We start from the raw sequence: 22164 nt of genomic DNA, 5'->3' as shown, positions 1-22164 counted from the left end.
GACTTCAAAAAGAACCATTTAATTCTGCGGATAAGTAGGGCTATCCTATTATAAAATTACACAATTGAAGTGATGAAATGTGCCATGCCATTGTTTAGTTTGCATTGCCACGTTAGATTAAACGAGTTGGGAAGAGTAGTAACTGTTAACGTTGTTTTAAAAGCATGTGCAACTATGTGAAATGTTTGGAATATTATTTAGTTTGTATACGTAACTGTTTCACTGTGTTGTGAATCATTGATTTAAGCGGAACAGTAATGAGTCACCTGGTGGTCTGGATGCCGTCACTCAGCCACCTGCCATCAACGACCTAATTGTTGCCACCAGTAGTTTCTGCATGGTGTTGGTAACCGAGATACACCACTTAAAATGGCAGTGGATAACAAACACCCTGGTACCATAGCTTGTCTAAGTAGACCATTGTGTGTTGGTACCCCCAAACAAAACCGCACAATTTTAAATGGCCTACAAGGCATTCAAACTGCAAATACACATCTACAATGCTCCTGGTCTCGCAAAGTACATCGCATCTTTCAACTGCATGAACACAATGACAGATAATCTAATATACATGGTAGTGTTTTTTTCGTCGTCAATGCGACCGTCCACTGGTATTTATGCATAAGCAATTCCTCAGTTTTTACACCAACAGCAGGTGCAGACAGAAACATCCATGCTAGCTAGAAAGTTTCCAAAAGTTATTTAGACGTACAGGTTGAACCGAGGGAAGCTGCAAAATACCGTAAACCTATTATCCCGTGTGTTCTGTTTGGCTTTTACAAATGAAAAGGTATCACGACGTTTAGTGCATCCTCAATCATTCGCTACGGCATTGCGAATGCGTTGTGCAAGTGGCCATGCAGACTTCCAAACATTCTTTCATATGTTCGGGAGACATGAATGAATTTCAATCTCGTCGAATTGCAACAATCTCGGCAGCTCTTTGCTGTCACGACAGGAGCCGGTGCAACTCGGAGGCATGAGTACTCTTGCCAAGTCATAACTAGCAGGGGACGGTGGAAATAACAAAAAACTAAGGTTGTGTCCCTTGCAAACTGGTTTTTCTAGTCGATGCCACAGTCTACGTTTCTCCCACCCATCCCTTTGACACGCTGCTCAATCCTTAGGAGTTTGGTCAGGGGTTCATCAGTGATCAGTTAAGATACAGGTATTTGTTCCGTTATATGCTCTCACCTTGGGTTTCTGGTGATTGTTACACTCAATTCTGAAGAGGATCTACTCTGCATCTTGTTTTAAGGGGTCAGGTCTCTTTCTTCCTTACCTCTCTATTGGTATTCCTCTGGTTCTTTCGGTAAAGTCACGTAGAAGGGAAATAATAAAGTAATAAAAAGAAAACATTTTTTCTTATTTTATTATTTCCCTTCTACGTGACTTTACCGAAAGAACCAAGAATATGAATCCCTGCAGTCACGAAAGCTTTAAATCGAAATCTCTCTTGGTGTTCGTGGAGAGAAAGAGTGTTTGTTCTTGCGTATATCCTGCTACCACAATGGCTTGCTCATTAGTGAAGGTAGTGGGTAACAGGCTGGGGGAAGTGGTGGTAGGGCACACAATGTGCCCCACCTCAACTGTTGAAGATCTACGAGTAACTACCAGTGGAAGGCAGCATCAATTAGAAAACAAGTTTTTACCAAGCTACAAAACCTTATACAGTATTTAGGAGCTTATATTACCGATATTCCCGCACCTCCAATTAGCACGGTTGGCTACGTACAGTACCAAGTTCAACATACATATTGAATATCAATAGCAGTCATTTTAACAGGATCGCACTTGCTAAAAACTATTTCCAAATTCTAAACATGTCCTTAATAATAAGCTGGGGTTAGGAGGCAGTTACAATTGTAAGCAGTCGGGAAAACATCTCCATCTCGACTACATTCCTTTAAGTACTGCATTAGCCAACAAAAACAACCAGACTACACAAAAACTACATCATTGAAATGCTCGCAACCAAAACTGCTTACACTACCCACTGTTAATAAAAACAGTGAAGTTAAACAATGGCTGTCTTCACGTTGACATTTGAAGCTTCGGTAAAAACTGGCAAGACATAACACGTATGTGGGATTTAACTTTAGTGGCTACTTGAAAAGCGTGAATCATTTTACGGTCTGTTGACCTTCAGCCACGCAAATTATCTCCTTGCTGTTAACTTACGACCATGTGCTGTAGTGCGTTCTTGTGGGTCTGAAGAGTGACACATCATTTGATAAGAGATGTTTTATAATAGTAATTACTTTACAATCAAATATATTATCTGCTATTCAGCAATTCAAGTGTGTATTTCATTCAATCTTATTTTAACCATTCATATTCAAACTGCCAACGATGTGAAGCATTGCACTGACCAATTCTAATTAAAATAGCCCATAATATAGGTCAGGAAATTTTACATCAAACACTGTACACGACTTCATGACATGATGGATTAAGCATGAAATACAAAATGTGAGCAGGGTAGACAGTGGTGCTGTTACTCAAGCCTCAACACGTGCACCTCGTGTGGTTTATTTATAAGGTAAAACCCTCCACACACGAATCGAACAGGCAGCCTGCCTTACCCATAATGTTAAGTCCTCACAATCTGTATTGTTTCTCCCATTTTCTATATTCAAATAGAACCAAAGTAGGTTTACCAGATTCTCACCATACATAGCGCAGGGTGGATCCATACAATCATGTGCTGATCACAGGCGATTATCATGAGCAGTGAAAGTGGTTTAAATGGGGTCATGTATCACATCTACAGTACATTTCTAGTGACGACTGCAAATGCAACCGACATCAGTTATCACAAACTGAAAAACACAATTTAATACAGAACCAAATATTTTACTAACCACTCGTACTAAAAAAATAACTATTGGTTTATGCAAGTGAAAAAAAATAGATGAGCGCATGAATGAGTAGGTTCATTCATCCGACTCATAGCTGATGTGGAAGTTGCAGTCTGTTGTATATGCCGCCACCCACAGTGCATCGCCTTGTGCACGACCGAGCTGCACAGGAAATTGCACCCAGAATTGATCTTGGCGTGCACTGGGCTGGTCATCTCACGGTGGTTAATTCAGCTCATCGATTTGCTTTCTTTCAATCTCCTTCAGATAACGGAATGATCATCTTTGAATAATTAATTCTAAATCAAACAGCCACGGCTGAAATTACGGGAAAATGTGGTTCCAGGCAGTGGTTATGAAGTTGATAGGAGTTTGTAACATTTGCATTTAATTTTATTCCCATTTTTACTGGATTCAAAATCGACTTCTTTATACCTGGATTTTTTTTTTCTGAAATCAACTCAAAGCATTCTGTTACTCTAAGATATGTGTTAATATAGGCGTGCCTCGCTTAACGAGATACGCTCCGTGAAAATTGCTTAACGATAATTATTTTCCTATTGACTCCCATGTTAAAAGCAAAGTTTTAGCCTCAAAATTTTCCACTCTTGAAAAACTTTTTTTTTAACATGAGAAATACAAATTATAATTTAAAAAATAAATATTAAAATCAAATATTACACGACACATTAAGAACCACAGTGCAAGATCCCCCGTATAGCCTTAACAGACTGTTGGGGCAAGTGTTGTTAGCGAGCACCTATAAAGGCCGGTACGGCACACGAGGGGTGGGTGGCCAGTACCACACCCGGCCGCCTTTGTCTCCCTAGTGGCGATGTTTACACACCGTACCAGGTACTCATTTGAAACTAATTTTTTATTTATTTTACTAAGGCCGACTGAGCTATATTGCTTTTTCGGAAGAGATGTGGCCACAAATGATAGCTCAGCGAAGTGGTTGATCACGTGGAAATTTATAAAAGCCAAATATTAAAAACGCATTTCTGGCTGTGTCGACCTAGGGGAGGCCCAGGACCAGATCAGATAATCGTCACTGGTGTTGGCCTTGAGTAGGAATCGAACTCAGTTCACCGGGTTCGTCGTGCCGCACGCTAACCATTACACCACCCCACTCATTACAGTGCCACACAACCAAACACGCAGGCAAGCTCTAACCCCCTGCCGCCACAGGATGCATATTTATCGGTCTCCACTCGATAAGCGAATAATTTGCTCGTTATTGCGAACAAATGGGTCTAAATTAAAATTGCTCATTATAGCAAATTATCGTATAAAGAACGCTTGAAAGAGACACGCCTCTATTCTACAAGTGCTTTAAATAGTGATGGAATCAGGGCACGCAGGGCCAACATGGTTTTATGCAGTGATGATTTCACATGTTGGTAACTATCAAAATTCTAATGAGCAACAAGCTGCTATGACAGATAATTACATACTGACCAGATGAGTCACCGATAACTATACTGTAATCAGAACATTTGATGTAAAGGATAAAGATGATATAGTTGCAAGGACTATAAATAGCAAAATTCCAAAATAATGCTAATTATCGAGTACGAACAAGGCATAAAGAGACACCATTCGGCATTGAATCACAATTTGCAATAACGTAATAGCTATTGCTAAGCAATCGAGGTGAAATAAGACACGTGATCAGAGCTCGTCGATCGCAGGCAGCAGGTCAGCGATGGAGTCGATGACGTAAGTGGGCGCCAGCTTTTGGCGCTCGTGATCGTTGCTGTCGCGACAGGCCTGCGCCTCGGCCAGCGTAGAGACACCCGTGAGCACCAGCAGCGTGGGCAGGCCGCATTGCGTGCCCATGAGGATATCCGTGTCGAGGCGGTCGCCGACCATTAAGCAGCGCTCGCGTGCCACCTTCTCGGCACGCAGCACACACTCGAACATGAACTCGCTGGGCTTGCCCACGATGGCCGCCTTGCGCTGCGACGCACACTCCAGGGCAGCGAGCAGGCTGCCTGTGCCTGCACATCACACAGGCGCGGACGAAACTCATCAAGCCAACAGCCCAGTTATCATCAGGCGTGATGCGATTGACCACTCGTCAGCACGATTCCGCTGCAGCAGTCACGTTTCAGTTTCATTTATTTGGTATAGCCCTGTGAGCCATTCGGCTCTTGAATCAGGTGCAACCGCAAAAAAGAAAAACATGAACAAGAAAATAAGAACCCATAACATTTGAAATATAAGGACCGAAAACAATCGATTCTCCAATGCACAATTCGATGCATGTATTTAGCAAGAGAAGTGAATTCAGCTTTAGAATTGATGCATAATAAAATGCTACTCTATACCAGCAACAGGCACCACATCTGACATTTTTTGCAAAAAAATACAAAGATATTCTTTCGTAAGGTGTGACGTATTTCACAGCAATAAAATGAAGGTAAAAATGTGAGGGATATGCAAACCAGGAAGTCGTGTAATTTATGGTGTCAGGCTAGAATTTTACAAATGTATGGCTTTATTAACAATCGTGTTTCATGTTTCATTCATCCCATCATTCCTCAGGCGAGGATGAAACAACACCACAAACACACAAGAATGAACCTTCTACCACGTAATCAAACTTTCGTTTTTCAACAACATCACAGACAAGACTCGTTCTCTGTAGGAGCATATAATTAAACAGTTGGTGTGCATGCATTTAATTGAAATTTCAGTTCTGTCAAAACACAATTATTTATGGGCAATTGAACATGTCAGATTTTGGCAAGTTACACTACTTGCTTATGGAAATGTCAGTTAATGCAGAATATGTAAATGTATCTACGTAGTTGATCACCAATTACTTTATAAGATCAAAGTACATTTAGCGTGCAAATATTTGCAAACTAAAAACCTCAGTGCAACTGCAGATATGAGCATTATACGTTTTCAAGTACAAACCTGTTCAAAAATAACTTTACAGATTTCAGCTGATTCGGTAAAGTTACTGCATGCCGCTATGCAGGCAGGGCAACGTATCAAATCACTCAACATGTATAGATAGCCAGTGACCTCTCAAAGTCATTCCCCAACGACACTGCACCACTCCAATTACGCTAACGCCATTCAAGTATCAACCATCTCTTTAAATATTAACAAAACATTTTCCTCAGACCATTTTGATCCCATGGATAACAGCAGATGTGGGTAACAAGGCCACAGATAATTGTCAGCTGTACTGTACATATGAACAACAAACATCGTCAAAATTTAAATCAGGTTGTGAATTAATGTGCGGTACTATAGATCAAGACAACCAGTTATACTGGTAGGAACCTCCTGGTTACACCAGCCCACAGGGGATTATTGTGTCTGTCCGTCGTGCAGGGAGGGGCTGGGTGGGGAGGGAGGGGCTGGGTGGGGAGGGTGGGGAGGGTGGGGCTGGGTGGGGAGGGGAGGGTGGGGAGGGGCTGGGTGGGGCTGGGTGGGGGTGGGAGGGTTGGGGCTGGGTTGGGAGGGGCTGGTCACCCCGTGGTGCCCTTATAAAACTCAACGTTTAACCTTCTTACCCGCCTTGTGCCCGCCCTCACAGTCGGCCATATTTGCGGAATACACCATGCCGCCGTTGACCCTGGCCATTGACCGAGCAACCCAACGTTCCTACCAGCTCCCTCCGCAGGAATGTATTTTTGCTATTCCCTCCAAGACTACCCTAAGTCCAATGTGAATGTCCTTTCAAGTTTAAACTTTCTATGTAAGTTTTAGGAACAAAGATATCATGGCAGGTGAAGGGAATTGCTTTCGAGGCGCTGTGGCGAAGTTGGATGGTCACAAATAGTTGCCATATTCCTATTCGCCATTTCCTTTACTTTTGGGATACGTTTTTGCGGCACAGCATCCTTTTATCCGCAATTTTTTCCCTGGATAAGAGTAGTCGTACTGCAAATATATCATATTCGCGGGTAATCCGCCGGTTATGTTAACATGTGGATGAGAGTCAAATCGCGGATAGTTCCGTGGATAACAGGATCCATGCCATTGGTCTCCCATATCACCATGGACAAAGAGATCTGCATCTGTAGAGTTGACAAGCTACACGGAATATAGAATGTCCACCACTGGCTTCGCGCGCTGCCTTGAGAGGAGACGAGCTCCACTCATTTCGGCAAGATGCTCACAATGGACCGCTGCAGCAGGTATTCAAATACAGAAAGACACCAAGACTCAATTGGCAGTGGGGGGCTCAACAGTAATATACGCAAGTAAAATGGAGCCCATCAGCCAGAGGTCGCAATCGGGTACCCGATACCCGTACCCTACTCGATACCCGGTCGGGTATGGGTAGCCGGGTATCGGGTAGGGTATCGGGTAGGGTACGGGTAGGGTACGGGTATCCGTTTGCGACCCTGGTGCGGCCGGGTACGGGTAAGGAATCAAAACCCGATTGCGAACTCTGCCATCAGCTCACCTGGAATAACCCTGTCCCCCTCCAGCGGCAGACAGGTGTCAGTGTTGGTAGCGACGAAGGCACAGGCAGGATCACGGAGGTAAGCCACTGCCCGCACCATCTTGGCGTAGCTGAAGTGTCGATCAAAGCCCAGCAGCACCGCCCGCACATCCGGGTCCAGTTCTGGTTTCTCCGGCGGCCAGCCCAGGTCAACTTCGGGGCCCGGGCCCCCAACAAAAGGGATCCCCGCCTCCTCAAGTGCACTCGCCATGGCCTCACTGCCGATCAGATACACCTGCAGGGCAGCGCCTCATGTTAATGGCTGGGTGGGGGAAAAGTACATTTCCATTTCAAAATGTCCATTTGTTTACTTAACACAAATATAATTACATATACTCTTTATATATATATACTAGCAACTCGTACGTCCTTTGGATGTGACCGTCCAGCCCTCCCCTGCCAGCCAGCCAATGTTTTAATCTTATACAGAGCCCTGTCACCAACTTTTTCTGTCTTCTCTGTATTGTGCATCCCAACTTATCTCGATTACTCAGTCTCTATTCCAGTTCCCTCTTCTATCTCTCCCTCATATTCCTCTCCTCTCTCCACTATCTTATCCACTTCCCCCCCCCCCATCTTTCTGCATTTCTCTCCAACCCTCGCTCTGCTTATTCCCACTTCTCCCTTTCCCGTTTCAATCTCTCTTGCCTTTCCCGTATCCTCTCTCCCACTGCTTGTCACTTTCCTTCACCCCTCTTTCCATTTTGCTCTCCCTTTCCTCTCAATTTCACGTCCTTTCACTTTCTCCCTGCCTCTCTCCTCTTCGTTCTGTCTCTTTCGCCATCCTCTTATCTCCCTCCCTCACCTATCTCCCTCCCTCACCTATCTCCCTCCCTCACCTATCTCCCTCCCTCACCTATCTCCCTCCCTCACCTATCTCCCTCCTTCACCTATCTCCCTCCCTCATCTATCTCCCTCACCTCCCTCCCTCCTGTCTCTCTCCTCTCATCTCATTTCCTCACCTATCTCCCTCCCTCCTCTTATCTCATTTCCTCACCTATCTCCCTCCCTCCTCTTATCTCATTTCCTCACCTATCTCTCTCCTCTTATCTCATTCCCTCACCTATCTCCCTCCCTCACCTATCTCATTTCCTCACCTATCTCTCTCCTCTCACATTTGCACAGGCTCCACGGCCAGGATGGAGGGTGGGTATGGGGGAGGTGTGACGTCAGCTCCATGCGTGATCATGGATCAACGCTGTGGGATATTGGTGACGTCATCACGCAAATAAGCGCAGCGATGTCACCAACATGCAATCCATAAAGAAAGGATTTTCTCATGTTGTATCAAGTATGATACATAGTCAAGGTTAGCATGAACTCATGTTGTGTGAGATCACTACATCACAGGCACAGGGTAGTTGTGTCCAATACTAGCTGCATGTGCAACCTCACCACACTGTTGGCACACACACACATTTGTAATTTTCCATTTTGCAATGTCACTTTTTGTGTTGGTTGCCAATGTTATGGAAGATTATCAAGTGTAAAAGACTGCAAGGCAGTAGTGTGCCTTACAAATGTTATTTAGGACGAATGTTTTAGAAGATTGTATTTCTGCGAGACTTTCCACCACAAGTTTAAACAGGAAAACACCAGAGGCATTACCGCTGCTGAAACCTATGCTTGGTTACTTAATACAGCTTTTCTTTTCACAAATAACTGTGCACAAGATACGTTTAATGTTTTAACATCATACAAAAAACCCATTGTAATAAGAAATTACCTAGATTACTATAAAAGTAGTCTATCCTGCATGAAATAATGCACCGAAGAATATTCAGGAAGTTTGCAAGGCCTAGTTCAGCAGAGAAAATGTCGAGAAAAGATACATAGCGTGTATTTTACATTAATATGTGACATTAATGTTCATGTCATGAAATGTTCACATTGTTCATTGGCGAGGTACTGACAAGGGTTAGTTTAATTGCTGCCTATTGGTGATATCCATACCGACTGGTATGCATAGTGTGTATAACATAGCACACTGCATTCCCATGTTAAACATAAAAAAAACACACGTGCATAACTTTGCTTGTAATCCACCTTGTGCTTGACGTGGGTGCTATTGTAACATCTTTTCATTTCACGAAGTAAATTAGTCAAAGAAAGCTTTATCAGTGTTCTATTTTTCCATCACAACCATGCCGCTCCGCACACAGCTTTCCAAACACAGGTCACGACGACACTATATGGAAATTACTCTTACTCAGTAGCTTCCGTTTCATGCACTTAAGGGATAGCTATGGTCAGGGCTTGAGCAACGAGAAGTTTGAGTTGCTGTTCATAAATAAAAGCCTGTTAATGTATTGTTGAACATTTGTTTCTTTTCAACCAATGATATTAGTGTTAGACAGGCCCCCATTGTGTAAATGCAGTGGTCTTGCCAAAAAAATATGGCAATCCAGCAGTATTTGATTTGCAATTCCAACTGCTTAGGAGACCAAAAAGGCTAAAGAGTGCTTGTTTAAAACACATGCTACTGGATAATCTAATATTTTTTAACACCTTTATTCAAGGTGCTTGAAATAGTAAAACAAAGGTGACAGAAGAAAATAATTTAATTGGAAGATTGCAATGCAAATATTGAGGAATGAGTGACTGCGATCGAGGGTACTTAGAGATCATGAAAGGGTAGGGGAGGAACGGAATGAGGTTATGAAGGGTGACCTGCTTAATGTACAGGGAAAGTTTATTCCAGGAGGGAGATCGACCGAAAACAGGATTGGGCACAAGGACAAGGAGGGACAGAGAGAGACAGAAATTGGGAATGAAGAGGAGAGGGGACATAGAAGGAGATTAGAGAGGCAAGATAAGGAAGGGCAAGTGCATGATGAGATTAAACACAGCTGTAGTGGAGTTGAAGGAGGAGAGGAAAGTCACGCAGAAGGGAAATAATAAAATAATAAAAATAAAACAATATAAAATCAAAATTCTCACGACCTTTCAGCCACAACACAAGCAGCCATCCTCAGGTGAAGAAAGAGAGCTGTCGGAAAGACAGCATCCCAATGGACAGCTGTTTCTTCACCTGAGGACAGCTGCTTGTGTTGTGGCCGAAACGTCGTGAGAATTTTTCTTTTATTATGTTTCATTTTTATTATTTTATTATTTCCCTTCTATGTGACTTTACCGAAAGAACCAAGAAGATGAATCCCTGCAGTCACGAAAGCTTTAAATAGAGAGGGGAACTGTGACAATTAATGGGGAAATTGAAAATAACCCTTGCAGAGCATTTTCTATTTGTTGGAGGAGAGTGAGAGCAGATACAGGGAGACCAAAAAGACAATTAGATTAAATAAGAAGTTGAATCAAGTCAACCATTGCAGATTTTTTGCGTACAAAAAACACATTTTTGGAGTAGTTGTTAGTGTTTGATCATAGATAAAAACAAATCATATCAGGTTCTTCAAAACTTTTGCCTGGTGAAGACAGGATTTATGAACTAGTTATTTAAATAAAGAGGGAGGGGGTGATCATTTGGGACCCAGGAATGTAACCCAGTTTTCCTGTAAGGTCTTAAATTTGCCGATCGCGGTTTTTCCCAAGACGGTATTTTCCAGAACCATGATCCCTACATTCGGTGAAGTTTTCCTGTACAATAACGATTACATTCTCCAAGTATAGGGCTGTGATGTAGGCAAGTTAGAATCTGCAATTTTGTTTAAAGCACAAAGGGTGATCAGCGAGTTGCATAGCTTCACATATATAGCCACAAGTAATGTCGCTCGGTACATATGCAATTACAGGGCACGTAACCTTATGCCTGTGTAGTGACGTAAATAGAGTCACTATGGGGACTCTCCTCCAGCGCGATAATCGTTCCCGCACCGTCTGTTGGTGGTCACACACACGAACCGGATGGGTCATTGGCTGATCCTGGCTCTTCTTGTGCTCGCGGGTGGTGACACGCGTACGGGGGTAGGATTTTAATTTTGGAGCTTTCGTGACTGCAAGAATTATTCTTTGTTTTTTTCGGTAAAGTCACGTATAAAGATAAAATAATAAATTAAATAATAGCATACGACGTTTCGATTGCAACACAAGCAATCATCATCAGGTATAATGAAATAGCAACATAGAATCTAACCAGAAAACTATAGACAGACATATAAGCAGACATATATCACCAAGATACATAGAGAGAGCAACCCAGGTACAGAGAGGGGTGATCGTCTCTGTGGGGTGGCCTTAAATAGACAGAGGGGGGCGGAGGCAGAGAGAGGGAGGGGGGTAGGGAAAACATTTACATGTCAATGAGTACGAAGGGACGCGTAGTAAAGTAAGCAGGCTTAGAGGGAGACATTTCGATACTTTGCTAGGTTATTTAATTTAGTGTGTTCTGTCTCCCTCTAAGCCTGCTTACTTTACTACGCGGCCCTTCGTACTCATTGACATGTAAATTTTTTCCCTACCCCCCTCCGCCCCCCTCTGTCTATTTAAGGCCACCCCACAGAGACGATCACCCCTCTCTGTACCTGGGTTGCTCTCTCTATGTATCTTGGTGATATCTGTCTGCTTATATGTCTGTCTATAGTTTTCTGGTTAGATTCTATGTCGCTATTTCATTATACCTGATGATGATTGCTTGTGTTGCAATCGAAACGTCGTATGCTATTATTTAATTTATTATTTTATCTTTATACGTGACTTTACCGAAAAAACCAAAGAATAAGGGGGTAGGATTGTGGGTTTTGGTGCCAGGAGGTAGGGTCGGCCCTTGTACATTTGCTGACATTTGTTTTCTCTTTTCTTTCTCTCTCTCATTCTTGGTTAATTGTATGTATTGTATATATTGTATTTATTCTCATTCGCGGTTGTTCATTGTTATTATTGCAAAGAAAATTTTGGGAGGCATTCTTTTTTTTGGGATTGTTGCTGTTGTTGTTATGGTTAAGGGGTTAGTGATCAGACAGGACGGCTGTGTTTTCTAAAAGGGAGGGTTGATGGAGTGACGTAAATAGAGTCAAGATGGTGTTTAGCGCCAGCTACTATCACAAGAGTGGAACTGTGCGTCTTGAGCCTCTCTCTGGCACCAGAGTAGATATGGCATGCAAGCGGACCCTAGGGGGCATAGTTCTGGTGACGGTCTGAGAGAGGGCAAGTAAGGACGTGACAGTCTGGGTGAACCCAAGAGGGTACGTGACCGGGACAGGGTAGCGAGGGGGCCCAAAAAGGGGGCTCGAGGGACACGTGATGCTTAGCCGAGAACCTTCTGGTAAGAACCAAAAGGGGGCGTGGCCGAAGGCGGAGCGAGGCCACGCTTGGGAGCATAAAAGGGAAGTCCCGAGAGCGATCGCGGCTGTCTGTCGGAATGGAACTCTCGGGGCTACGTCTCTTCGGTCTTCGGTTGTTACGTTCGGCATCATGGAACAGGCAGTATGTTGCTGACCTGACCCGTTTATGTAGTTACCCTGTTGGGGTCCATTTAACTAGTGTACGTTTATGTAGTAACCCTGGTGGAGTGTGGTAATAAACGTGTTGCCTCCAAGTTCAAGTGTGTGCGCATCCATGGAACCCACTACACCTGTGTAACATTACATTGCATTAAACAGTTCACGTTCAATAAAAATTTAAAAGCAGCTCCACAAGTTTATTTAAACAATTATGACATTATTTTTCAATATTTGTACGTCTCAAACCAAATGCTGTAAATCTTTCAACACTTTATGCTGAATGCTATTTTTAGTTACGGTACTCGCACAAGGATATTCGGTGACAGGTGTATATATATATATAATATGTCTGTACCCCAATAGGCCACTCCACTATTATTAGTCTCAAATAGAATGTGGGTGTTTCTTCTAATAACTAAAACACGTCTCCATTTAAAACATTTGTAACTTTTGTAAATAAAAATAGGTAATTTTAGGTATATATCTTTGTGTGTCACAGGTATAAGAGTCTTATCGTATAAGCCTTGGATATGGGCACATGAGGACAGAATGCGATACTATTATATTACGTGCTGAGAAGTCATGTCACACCAGTGATGTTACGATGTGACAATAGTATATGACACTACAGCAGCCATATGCTCATTAAATTTATGTATTCCTTTGGTTTACTTTAGGTATCCAAGTCAATCGGTCAAAAAAGTTAAAATTTAAATAATTGTCACAAGTCAACCTGGTTGGTTGCTTGTTAAAATTACATTTGTAAAACGAACGCACAAAATAAGTCACGTGACAATCTTGGAAATGCAAGCCTACAACATAGTTGCAAAAGTATTAAAGGAGAGTCAACATCTATGGGTCCGAGTGAGCAGGGATGTGGAAAAATGTGGTTGTGGCATCTGCCACATGTGAGCATGAGCACACGTGCATACTGCTGCAATTTCAAGATGAATAGTGATGAACATGCACGCACAAGCACATGATGATTCTAACCGTAGCGAACATATCCAAAATAATTTTTGGTCGATTTCACCTCATACAATCCTGTTGTTGTGTAGTTCTAATGCTTATTCACATTGTTTCATTGAAAGAAATAGCACAAGAAATGAAAAGTTCACAGAGATATGCATGTATAACAAACATTACACTGAGATGAAGAGAAACCCATAAAGGAACAAACACTAATTACAGACATCACATTGACCATTGGGAAAAGTAAGCAGGTATGGGGTAGGACACATTGCGAGGAGAAATGAAGGCCAATGCATGGGACTGGTGATGGAATGGCAGCCAAAGCAGGGAACATGTCCAAGAGGCAATCACTATGAAAATGCAGCGATTAGATCAGCTCGCGTGCAGAAGTAAGATGGATTGTGGCTTCATGGGAGGCCTTCATCCACAGCAATAGAACATGGCTGATGATGACGACAGTGAAAATTATTACACATGAAGAGAACTTGCTGTTGGTGTCATCATTTGCTACGGGAGGCGCTGTTGTTGCAAAGAATCACAGAGATGATCATAACTGTGAAAATTACATGTGTATGTTGAACTTCTTTCGCAGCATACATAGCCAACCATGTGAATCGGAGGTGCAAGAGAAAGACAAACTAAACACAAAGAGCAGTTATAAATAAATAAGTCGCATTAGAATGGAGCCAAGTTCCCTTGGGCTGTGTACAGCAAACCCTTAATATTTGGCTGCGTGGCTGCTCGCCGACATCTCTCTCCGTCGTACGGCCACGTGGAAGATCTCCTGCGTGGTTTCCATCGCCGTCATCGTCACGCCGCCAGCCAGCGGCGTAGCCGAATGAGGGCGATGGGACCCCGCTGAGTGATTGGCTGTGTGTAGCCAGTAGAGACGTTAATATCGAGTGTTGTACTCGGTGGGAGAAATAATAAGTGTTGGCCTGTGCTGTGTTAAGTGTGAGTAATAAAGAAGAAGTACCCTCCACACGATGTGTCACGGAAGTCACTCATTACACATGTTTGAAGCTTGACATTCTTCTACTGCCAAGTAATGGAAGGCAGCAATGTCAAGGCACATTATTTAATCTAAACTATGATTTTATTTTTCCATTCAATGACAGGCCACAGTTTACCAATATCATATAAAAACCCATATTTTCTAGATTACCTGCAACAACAGAAGAACTCTTATTGGCGAATGCTGTTATCCGTGAGGTTGGGTCAAACCCGTCTGCAACGTTTCTCATTATCTGCAGACGTCCTCGTCCTGGCAGGCATGAGACCTGAAGTCAATAATTATCCTGAAGGATTCGCAGGACAGTTAGTGTCAACATTAAAGGTGACAATACACATGACTCTCGATTAACTACATCTACTGGCAGTGAACCTCGTGGGGTCCATCAATGCTGACTGGTCACAGTGAACATGGGGTTAATTGTTGAGACAAGGGGAGGATTCTGGGAATTGTGAGTATGGGAACAAGAAAGATGTGGGAGAGAAGAATATGAAGAGGAAGGTCAGATTACGGGAGCTGGTTTTGAGTGCAAAAGGGATGGGGGGTGTGGCAGATAGAATCAAAACTAACATCCATGTGCCAATCACAACAAGTGGGCAACATTAAGACGTAAAAATGCCCAGTCAAGGGCAGCGTTTCAACTGAAATCAAGCAAATACATCCGGAAGTAATATCAACGTCTTCTAGTCTCCGAATGTGCTAATAACTTCCAGTTACTTTCTGCTTCTGCGACATCAAGAGCCAGATGTGCCACCACACCAAAACGTAACTCCATCTTGTAACTTATTGTTTCCTCATAACAGCATTAATCCATTATTATTGCAGATTCCAGAAAGCCAATTTCAACATACAGTAGCTGCAAATACATGCTGTGTTTAATAAGGCAAGTTATTTATTTAATACCTTGCTTTCTCAGCATGGGGAAACTGCAGCACACTTTATATAGTTTAGGTTGAGTTCAAGTCAACATCGCGTTTGATCAGATACCCCAGGTATTTTTGTTGTACGATTTTTCCGATGCAAAGACTCATGTTTTAACGTGTACATATTGGTGGCTGTAAAGCTGTCACTTTACAGGGCATCAGCTTCTTTTACATCTATGAGCATATTTTCGCAGTGCCATCAAGTGTCTTTGCACGGACAGAGTGGCTGCCAGCTGTGCCACGTCTGCAAGCGCAGGCATCGGACACACCACTGTACTCAGGCTCGATGAGTAGACAAACGTTTTGTACTCAGGACTTTGCGCCCCAACAAGCATCCAGCAGACGCACGGCTGCGCCATCTGCAATAAACCATTGCCTAGTGCAGGCATGCTCTGCTTCAATACATGCAACACGTTCAAAGTGCACAACTATTTTCACATGTATGCAATCTGGATTACACAGCCTGCATTACACAACATGATTGTGCAATTCTTGTTTGTAGAGTCATTAAAGCTACCTGGCCAGAGGATAAAGGCAGATTTTATCATTTAATAACTTCGCAAAAAGGGGTCAAGCAAGGTTACTGTTATCCATTTAATTAACTGATAGGAGTTACCCTCTAAAAGCCTCCTGCAGTTTGTTGATTTTCCAGATATAAAATAAGTTTTGGTTTCTGTTTTATGTGCAAATGTGTTGATGTTTTTTGTGTTTCCTCTCCTCAATTGCATGCCTCCATATCTGTCTGCTTGTGTATGAAAATGTGTGTCCCTTGAAGTTCATAATATGCATTCCATATTCTGAAATGTCAACAATGCTCATTCACTGGAGAACCTGGCACCACATCATAAGAATGTGGCATTTTTATCGCAGGCTCACGGTCTTGAAAGAAGATAAGTACCATCCCACACTAGTCTGAGCAGAAAGACACTTCGATTTTACAACACTTGCAATAGCGCTATTGACAAGAGACGTGTAACATGATTATACTCAACTAATTAACTTGTTTTTCATTACGAAAGTTGCCTCTGGATGAAGCTTACTTCTGTATTTATAAGGAGTAGTAATACTCATTTAAAGGTATTTGTCAATACAGTTCTGGATGAAAGCCTTACCCACACGATGAGGATTGTTTGGCTATGTTTCAACATGCTGGTGCGGGGGTGGGAGAAAGTTCAAACCGGTCTTACATCGGCTTGAAAGGTGTGTGTGTGTGGTTTGTGATTGACAATTTCAGATGACACACTGTTTAAGGTGGAATGAGTCATTTGCGTTTTAACAGTCTTAATGCATTCAAAAGTTTCCGTGAAGATTGACAACGTGAAATAAGTACTCACTGTTCTCTTTCAGGTGAACATGCAAACAAAAAACATGCTCTGACAGCATATGCATTGTCTTTGAAACGGATTGGTCCACACCAGAGACAGCTTTTTTTAGAGCCTCGTCTCAAACGGTGTTAGACCAGAGGACGCCAAAAGGCGAACAGCACTAAGACAAAGCACTATCAGGATATTGAGAGCTCGGGGTGATTATTGTTCGCAAAGTGTGAAAATGGGCCTCCGCATATGAGCGTTGGCGACTATATTGTGCCGAGTAGTCCTAATTATAACAAAACCAGTCCATAGTTGTCCCGCAGATTCTTACAGGTGCCTATCAGTCAGTCACATCCGCTGAAATTCATGTGGATGGTGAATTAAGACAAGAAAACCATAATGTACCTTTTCAGGAAATGCTGATGGTTTTTTAAATATTCAACGGCTGAACGCATACTCTTTGGTTCTTTCGGTAAAGTCACATACTACTTGTACAGCATTTCTAACTACGTGACTTTACCGAAAGAACCAAAGAGTATGGATTCCTGCAGTCACGAAAGCCTCAAATCAAGGCTGAACGCATATTACACATTTTTGCGTGTTATTTTCCAGCCTGCACTATTACTTTATGATGAGGTTTTCTCAACAATTACAGCTCACTGTGTAACGAAAAAATTGTTCCTGGGTAGTAGTTATTTCCTAATTGCGTATGCCTCAAAAGTACAGTAAATGGCTATTATTCCCCACAAACTTAGCTTTTGTGACCAGGACAGTGATATTTTGAAATTTACCTATTTCCAACGAGAAAACGTGTGCATGTGTCTTTCGGTCACATAAAGTCCTCGTCACAAAAGCAAAGTTTGTGGGAAATAATAGCCATTTTCTATACTTTTTAGGCATAAGCAATTATAAAAATAACACTTAGCACCCAGAAACAAAAATTGTGTTACAGTGTTATGATTGGTTTACCGAGGTCAGGTAGGGCGACGCTTCTCAGGCGTATCACCAGCGTACATGACAAGGCATTTTATATTCATAGAACACCTCTCTCACATTACCATATCTGTAATGTGCTGTCTAGCACACAACAAGGTGGCCTTAAAGAAAGACTTGATGTCCGCTAACTACTTTTACAGCATCGTGGATGCTTTCAGAGACACACACGCATAGGTTTGCTGTGGATCCCTCGTTTACACGTGTCGTTTTCATAGAGGTGATGCGGGTAACACATGCGAGGTGTTGGCTTTGACACATTTGACATCGTAACTATTTTTAAGAGCAGCAGTTAACACTCCACAGAGCTCCATTAACGCATAAAGGATTGCAGAAATACACTTACTATCGGGGGCATAGTGTTTTCAAAAGGGCTACTCAATTCAGAATCTTCATAATGAATCATTCATACCGTGCCAATTGTCAAAACGCGAAAATTACTTTCCACGCAATTAGAAAACTCATCACCGAGAGAATCCGCATATCTAATGGTAAGCAGTAAAAAATTAACCCGTAAAAACAAAGTTTTTCACTATAAATCCTTTATATGCGTGGCATCGGTTTTATTTTATTATTCATTTCTGTTTTTCTTGAGTAAGAGTTTCATTTTTATCACATTGGTATTTTAAATTAAATATGGGAAAAAAAATTCCTAAAAAGTGGAAAATTTAGGAAAAAAATTTTCACGAAAATAAATTGTCACGCACAACGAGTCTGTGTGCAAAATGTCAGCTCGATTGGATCAAGGGAAGTGGGTTAAAATACGACCGAAAGATTTGCAATGTCGTAAGCGCGCAAGCAAGCAAGCAAGTGAACTTAATATAAAGGATTTTTTAAAAAATGTGCACACGCTGGTGACTCAACGATACCCCAAATGAGTCCCATCATTTCACCACCCCCCTGCCACCAACAAAGCCGACCGACTAACAATGCGTCAGACTCGTCATCCTCTTGTCGGCGAAACAGGCGAGACCAGAGAGGATGTTCTCGTTATCAGCAGATTCCAACAATCCGGATTTGGGAGATGGACACAACTTAACGCGAGAGATTAACTTCGCGGTCGTTCGAACCTGCCTGTGACAGCACGGTTACGTAAGTAAACTTGTGGCAACCCAGCCACGTGGCCACTCCACATGGGAGGGCACACGAATCCGTCTCTACGTTCTCACACGGCCAATGGCTGTGATTACAAGTTCAAGTTCATTTATTAGGTATAGCCCTGTGAGCCATTCGTCTCTTGAATCGGGTGCAACCGCAACAAACAAAAACCAAAAACATGAACAAAAAACATCTTAAAGTGAATATGTGACTAAGTGCAAACAGAAAATCCAAGAAAAGACAGCAAAATATTGCAGAAAAAAAACCGTACACCAACGCTGTGTGCAAAAATCCCAGTGGGATGCAAGTCAAACAACAACAACCACAAGACAACTTAGATTAAGGCCATCAGTCTAACTCTGTACTACAACAAACAAACATGGCCAAACCAATACACTGTGATTACAGCGGCTGGTCTCCAATGGAAACCACACACAGCCTCATCACTTGGTTGGCACTTCATGCACTCACAACGGAGAGCTGTTTAAACTTTTCAAAGCCCTCCTACTTCGAAGGCGTTAAACGCGAGACGACAATGTACCAACCATTCTCGTGCCATAAAAGCGCTAATCAAACAGAGGTTTCGGCTTTCATAACAGGGGTTCACGAAACTCTGGATACGATATAAACATGCAGATATATGATACAGGAATGGGGTTATCAACGTGTTCGGGCTAAGTTGCTGCACGAGTGAACACAGCGAGGTTCAGCAATAACGCCTTGAATCCACCCCCCCCCCCCCCGTTAACGTTTAACACACACAAAGCTGATTTAAAGCTTTCATGACTGCAGGGATTCATATTCTTGAAACAAGAAAAAAAAATCTCACGACGTTTCGACTGCAACACAAGCAATCGTCATCAGGTGTGAAATCCACAGCAAGAAAATAAAATAACAATTTTTTTATTGTTTAATATTTGTCTTATTTTATTATTTCCCTTCTACGTGACTTTACCGAAAGAACCAAGAACACACACAAAGCTGTAAAGACACACACACATCCCACTCTCGCAGCGTCATTCACAAAAGTGGTTCTTTCGGTAAAGTCACATTGGGACGCTGTCTTCCCGACAACCCTGTTCCTCACCTGAGGACGGCTGCTTGCGTTGTGGCCGAAACGTCGTGAGAATTTTATTTATTATTTTTTATCTAGTATTATTTATATTATTTATTTTTAAACGCCGTGAGAATTGTATTTCTTTTTATTTATGGTTTATTATTTATCTAGTATAACTTTTAATATTTATTTTAAAACGTGAGATTTTTTTTTTGAATTGTATTTTTTATTACTTTATTACTTCCCTTCTACGTGACTTTACCGACAGAACCAAGAAGATGAAAAGTGCAACGTCAATGAATGGAGCACCTTGTACGGCCGCTGCTTCTCCTCCTGCTGCTCCTGCTGCTGCTGCTGCAGCAGAAAGAGAGGCGCGCAGTGCGCCGTGCCGTACACGCTTCGCTGCGGGTCGTCGTCGTCCCCACCGGGCAGGCGCACGCCGAGACGCCGCAGCTTGTCGGCGTGGCCGGCCCGCGTCGCCGAGCTGTTGTTGGTGAGGAAGAAGACGCGCTTTCCCGGCGTCCGCAGCAGCGCGTTGAGCGTGGCGGCGGCGCCCGGCAGCGCGTCAGCACCGCGCCACACGACCCCGTCGCAGTCGAACAGCAGCGTGTCCGTGTCCCGCAGCAGCTGCCGCAAGGCCGGCACGGACAGCCGCTCGCAGGCGTGGAGCGAGCGCGACATGGCCATGGGACGCGGCGGCGGCGGTGGCGGCAAAACTGCGGGAGGCGTGCGGCGATTCGTATGAGCGAGGTCTGATAATCGATTCCAAATTCGCCGGAACGATTCCCGACGTAACCGATTCTTTCTCGATTAGCGATTCAAGTAGCGCTGTGGGTTTTTTGGGGGGGCGGGGATTGACGAAGTGACGCCAGCGAATCGCAGTCGCGATGACAGGGCGGGTGGTGGCGGGTGGGGGGGTTCGCGCGCGCGATTCCCAGCGCAGCGATTCTCTGAGTATCGATTTCGTGGATCGCGCGATGCGGGTCACGGCCGTGACCGCGTGGGGTCGCTTCCCCGTGAGAGGTCACGAGACGTCCCACGGCGGTCACTCTCATCAAGGTGACCGCCCGTAAATGTAACGCCGTGCTGCCACTGTTGAGTTATCGTATCTCGTGTGAAACATATACTCATATGGGGCCGTCCATAAATGACGTCACGCGATTTTTGACCCTCCCCCCGCTCGTCATACGGCGTCACAAAAAGTCAGACCCCCCCTCAAATATGACGTCACAAAGCTCTGCCCCCCCCCCCCCCCAAAATAAAACATGCTCCCTCCATTCACTCCGCTTTATTTCCCGATTAAACTAAAACACAGAACATACTTTTACATGTACCTCACTTTTTCTGGTGTATTTTGCTCCCAGATGTTTGCAAGTGTTTTTATGTCACTGTTAGACCGCAATATATAGAGCTTGCACATGTAAATTTCGAGTTAAAGCTTTCGTGACTGCAGGGATTCATATTCTTGGATCTTTCGGTAAAGCCACGTAGAAGGAAAATAATAAAATTATTATTATTGTGTTGTATTTTTATTTTTTCCCTTCTACGTGCCTTTACCAAAAGATCCAAGAATGACTTGCACATGTACCTAACTTTTTATGGTCCCTCTTGCTCTCATTACATTTGCATTTTTTTATTCGCCTTTGTTTCGTTTATGACTGTGCATATCTGCGTGATTACATCACCAATATCCCACCACGTTGCATATATGCAGAACCGGCCCTAGACCTTTGGGGGCCCTAAGCAAAATTTGGTTGGAGGCCCCTTTGATGTATGATTTTTTTCACCCACTAGCTAGCAGTAACTCTAGGGGGCCCTCTGCTGGCCACGGGGCCCTTTGCAATTGCAAGGGTCGCTTAGTGGCTGGGCCGGCTCTGCATATATGTACCGTATGTTGAACTTCTTTCACACCGTACGTTGCCAACCGTGCTAATCGGAGGTGCATCGATCCGGGGTCGCGCATCACGCCGACGTCACACCTCCCCCAAATCCACTCTCCACCCTAGCCGTGAAACCTGCGCAATTGTGAGAGGAGATCGATGACTGGGAGGGAGAGTTAGATAAGGGA

General features: G+C 43.3%; 1 protein-coding gene across 1 annotated transcript; it reads right to left on the bottom strand.

The window, feature by feature from the left end:
• Positions 1-2229: 2229 nt before the first annotated feature.
• PGP (phosphoglycolate phosphatase) lies at positions 2230-20880 on the bottom strand. Its single transcript, XM_078620862.1, has 3 exons — positions 20406-20880; positions 7297-7570; positions 2230-4864 (listed from the first exon to the last, which is right to left on the bottom strand). The coding sequence occupies exons 1-3, from the start codon at positions 20781-20783 to the stop codon at positions 4536-4538; spliced, it is 981 nt and encodes a 326-aa protein (XP_078476988.1). The 5' UTR covers positions 20784-20880; the 3' UTR covers positions 2230-4535.
• Positions 20881-22164: the final 1284 nt, after the last annotated feature.

This window comes from Lampetra planeri, chromosome 3 (genome assembly GCF_965212315.1).
Source record: "Lampetra planeri chromosome 3, kcLamPlan1.2.h2, whole genome shotgun sequence".
In the NCBI taxonomy this organism is placed as follows: Eukaryota; Metazoa; Chordata; class Hyperoartia; order Petromyzontiformes; family Petromyzontidae; genus Lampetra; species Lampetra planeri.
This window is presented reverse-complemented; position numbering and strand designations above follow the sequence as displayed.

Excerpts from the sequence above, each read along its gene's own strand:
- PGP (XM_078620862.1), bottom strand. The coding sequence starts at position 20,783 with ATGGCCATGTCGCGCTCGCTCCACGCCTGCGAGCGGCTGTCCGTGCCG. Across the intron at positions 7,571-20,405 it reads AGAAGCAGCGGCCGTACAAG|GTGTATCTGATCGGCAGTGA; the intron begins GTGCTCCATTCA and ends GCTGCCCTGCAG. Across the intron at positions 4,865-7,296 it reads GGGGGACAGGGTTATTCCAG|GCACAGGCAGCCTGCTCGCT; the intron begins GTGAGCTGATGG and ends TGTGATGTGCAG.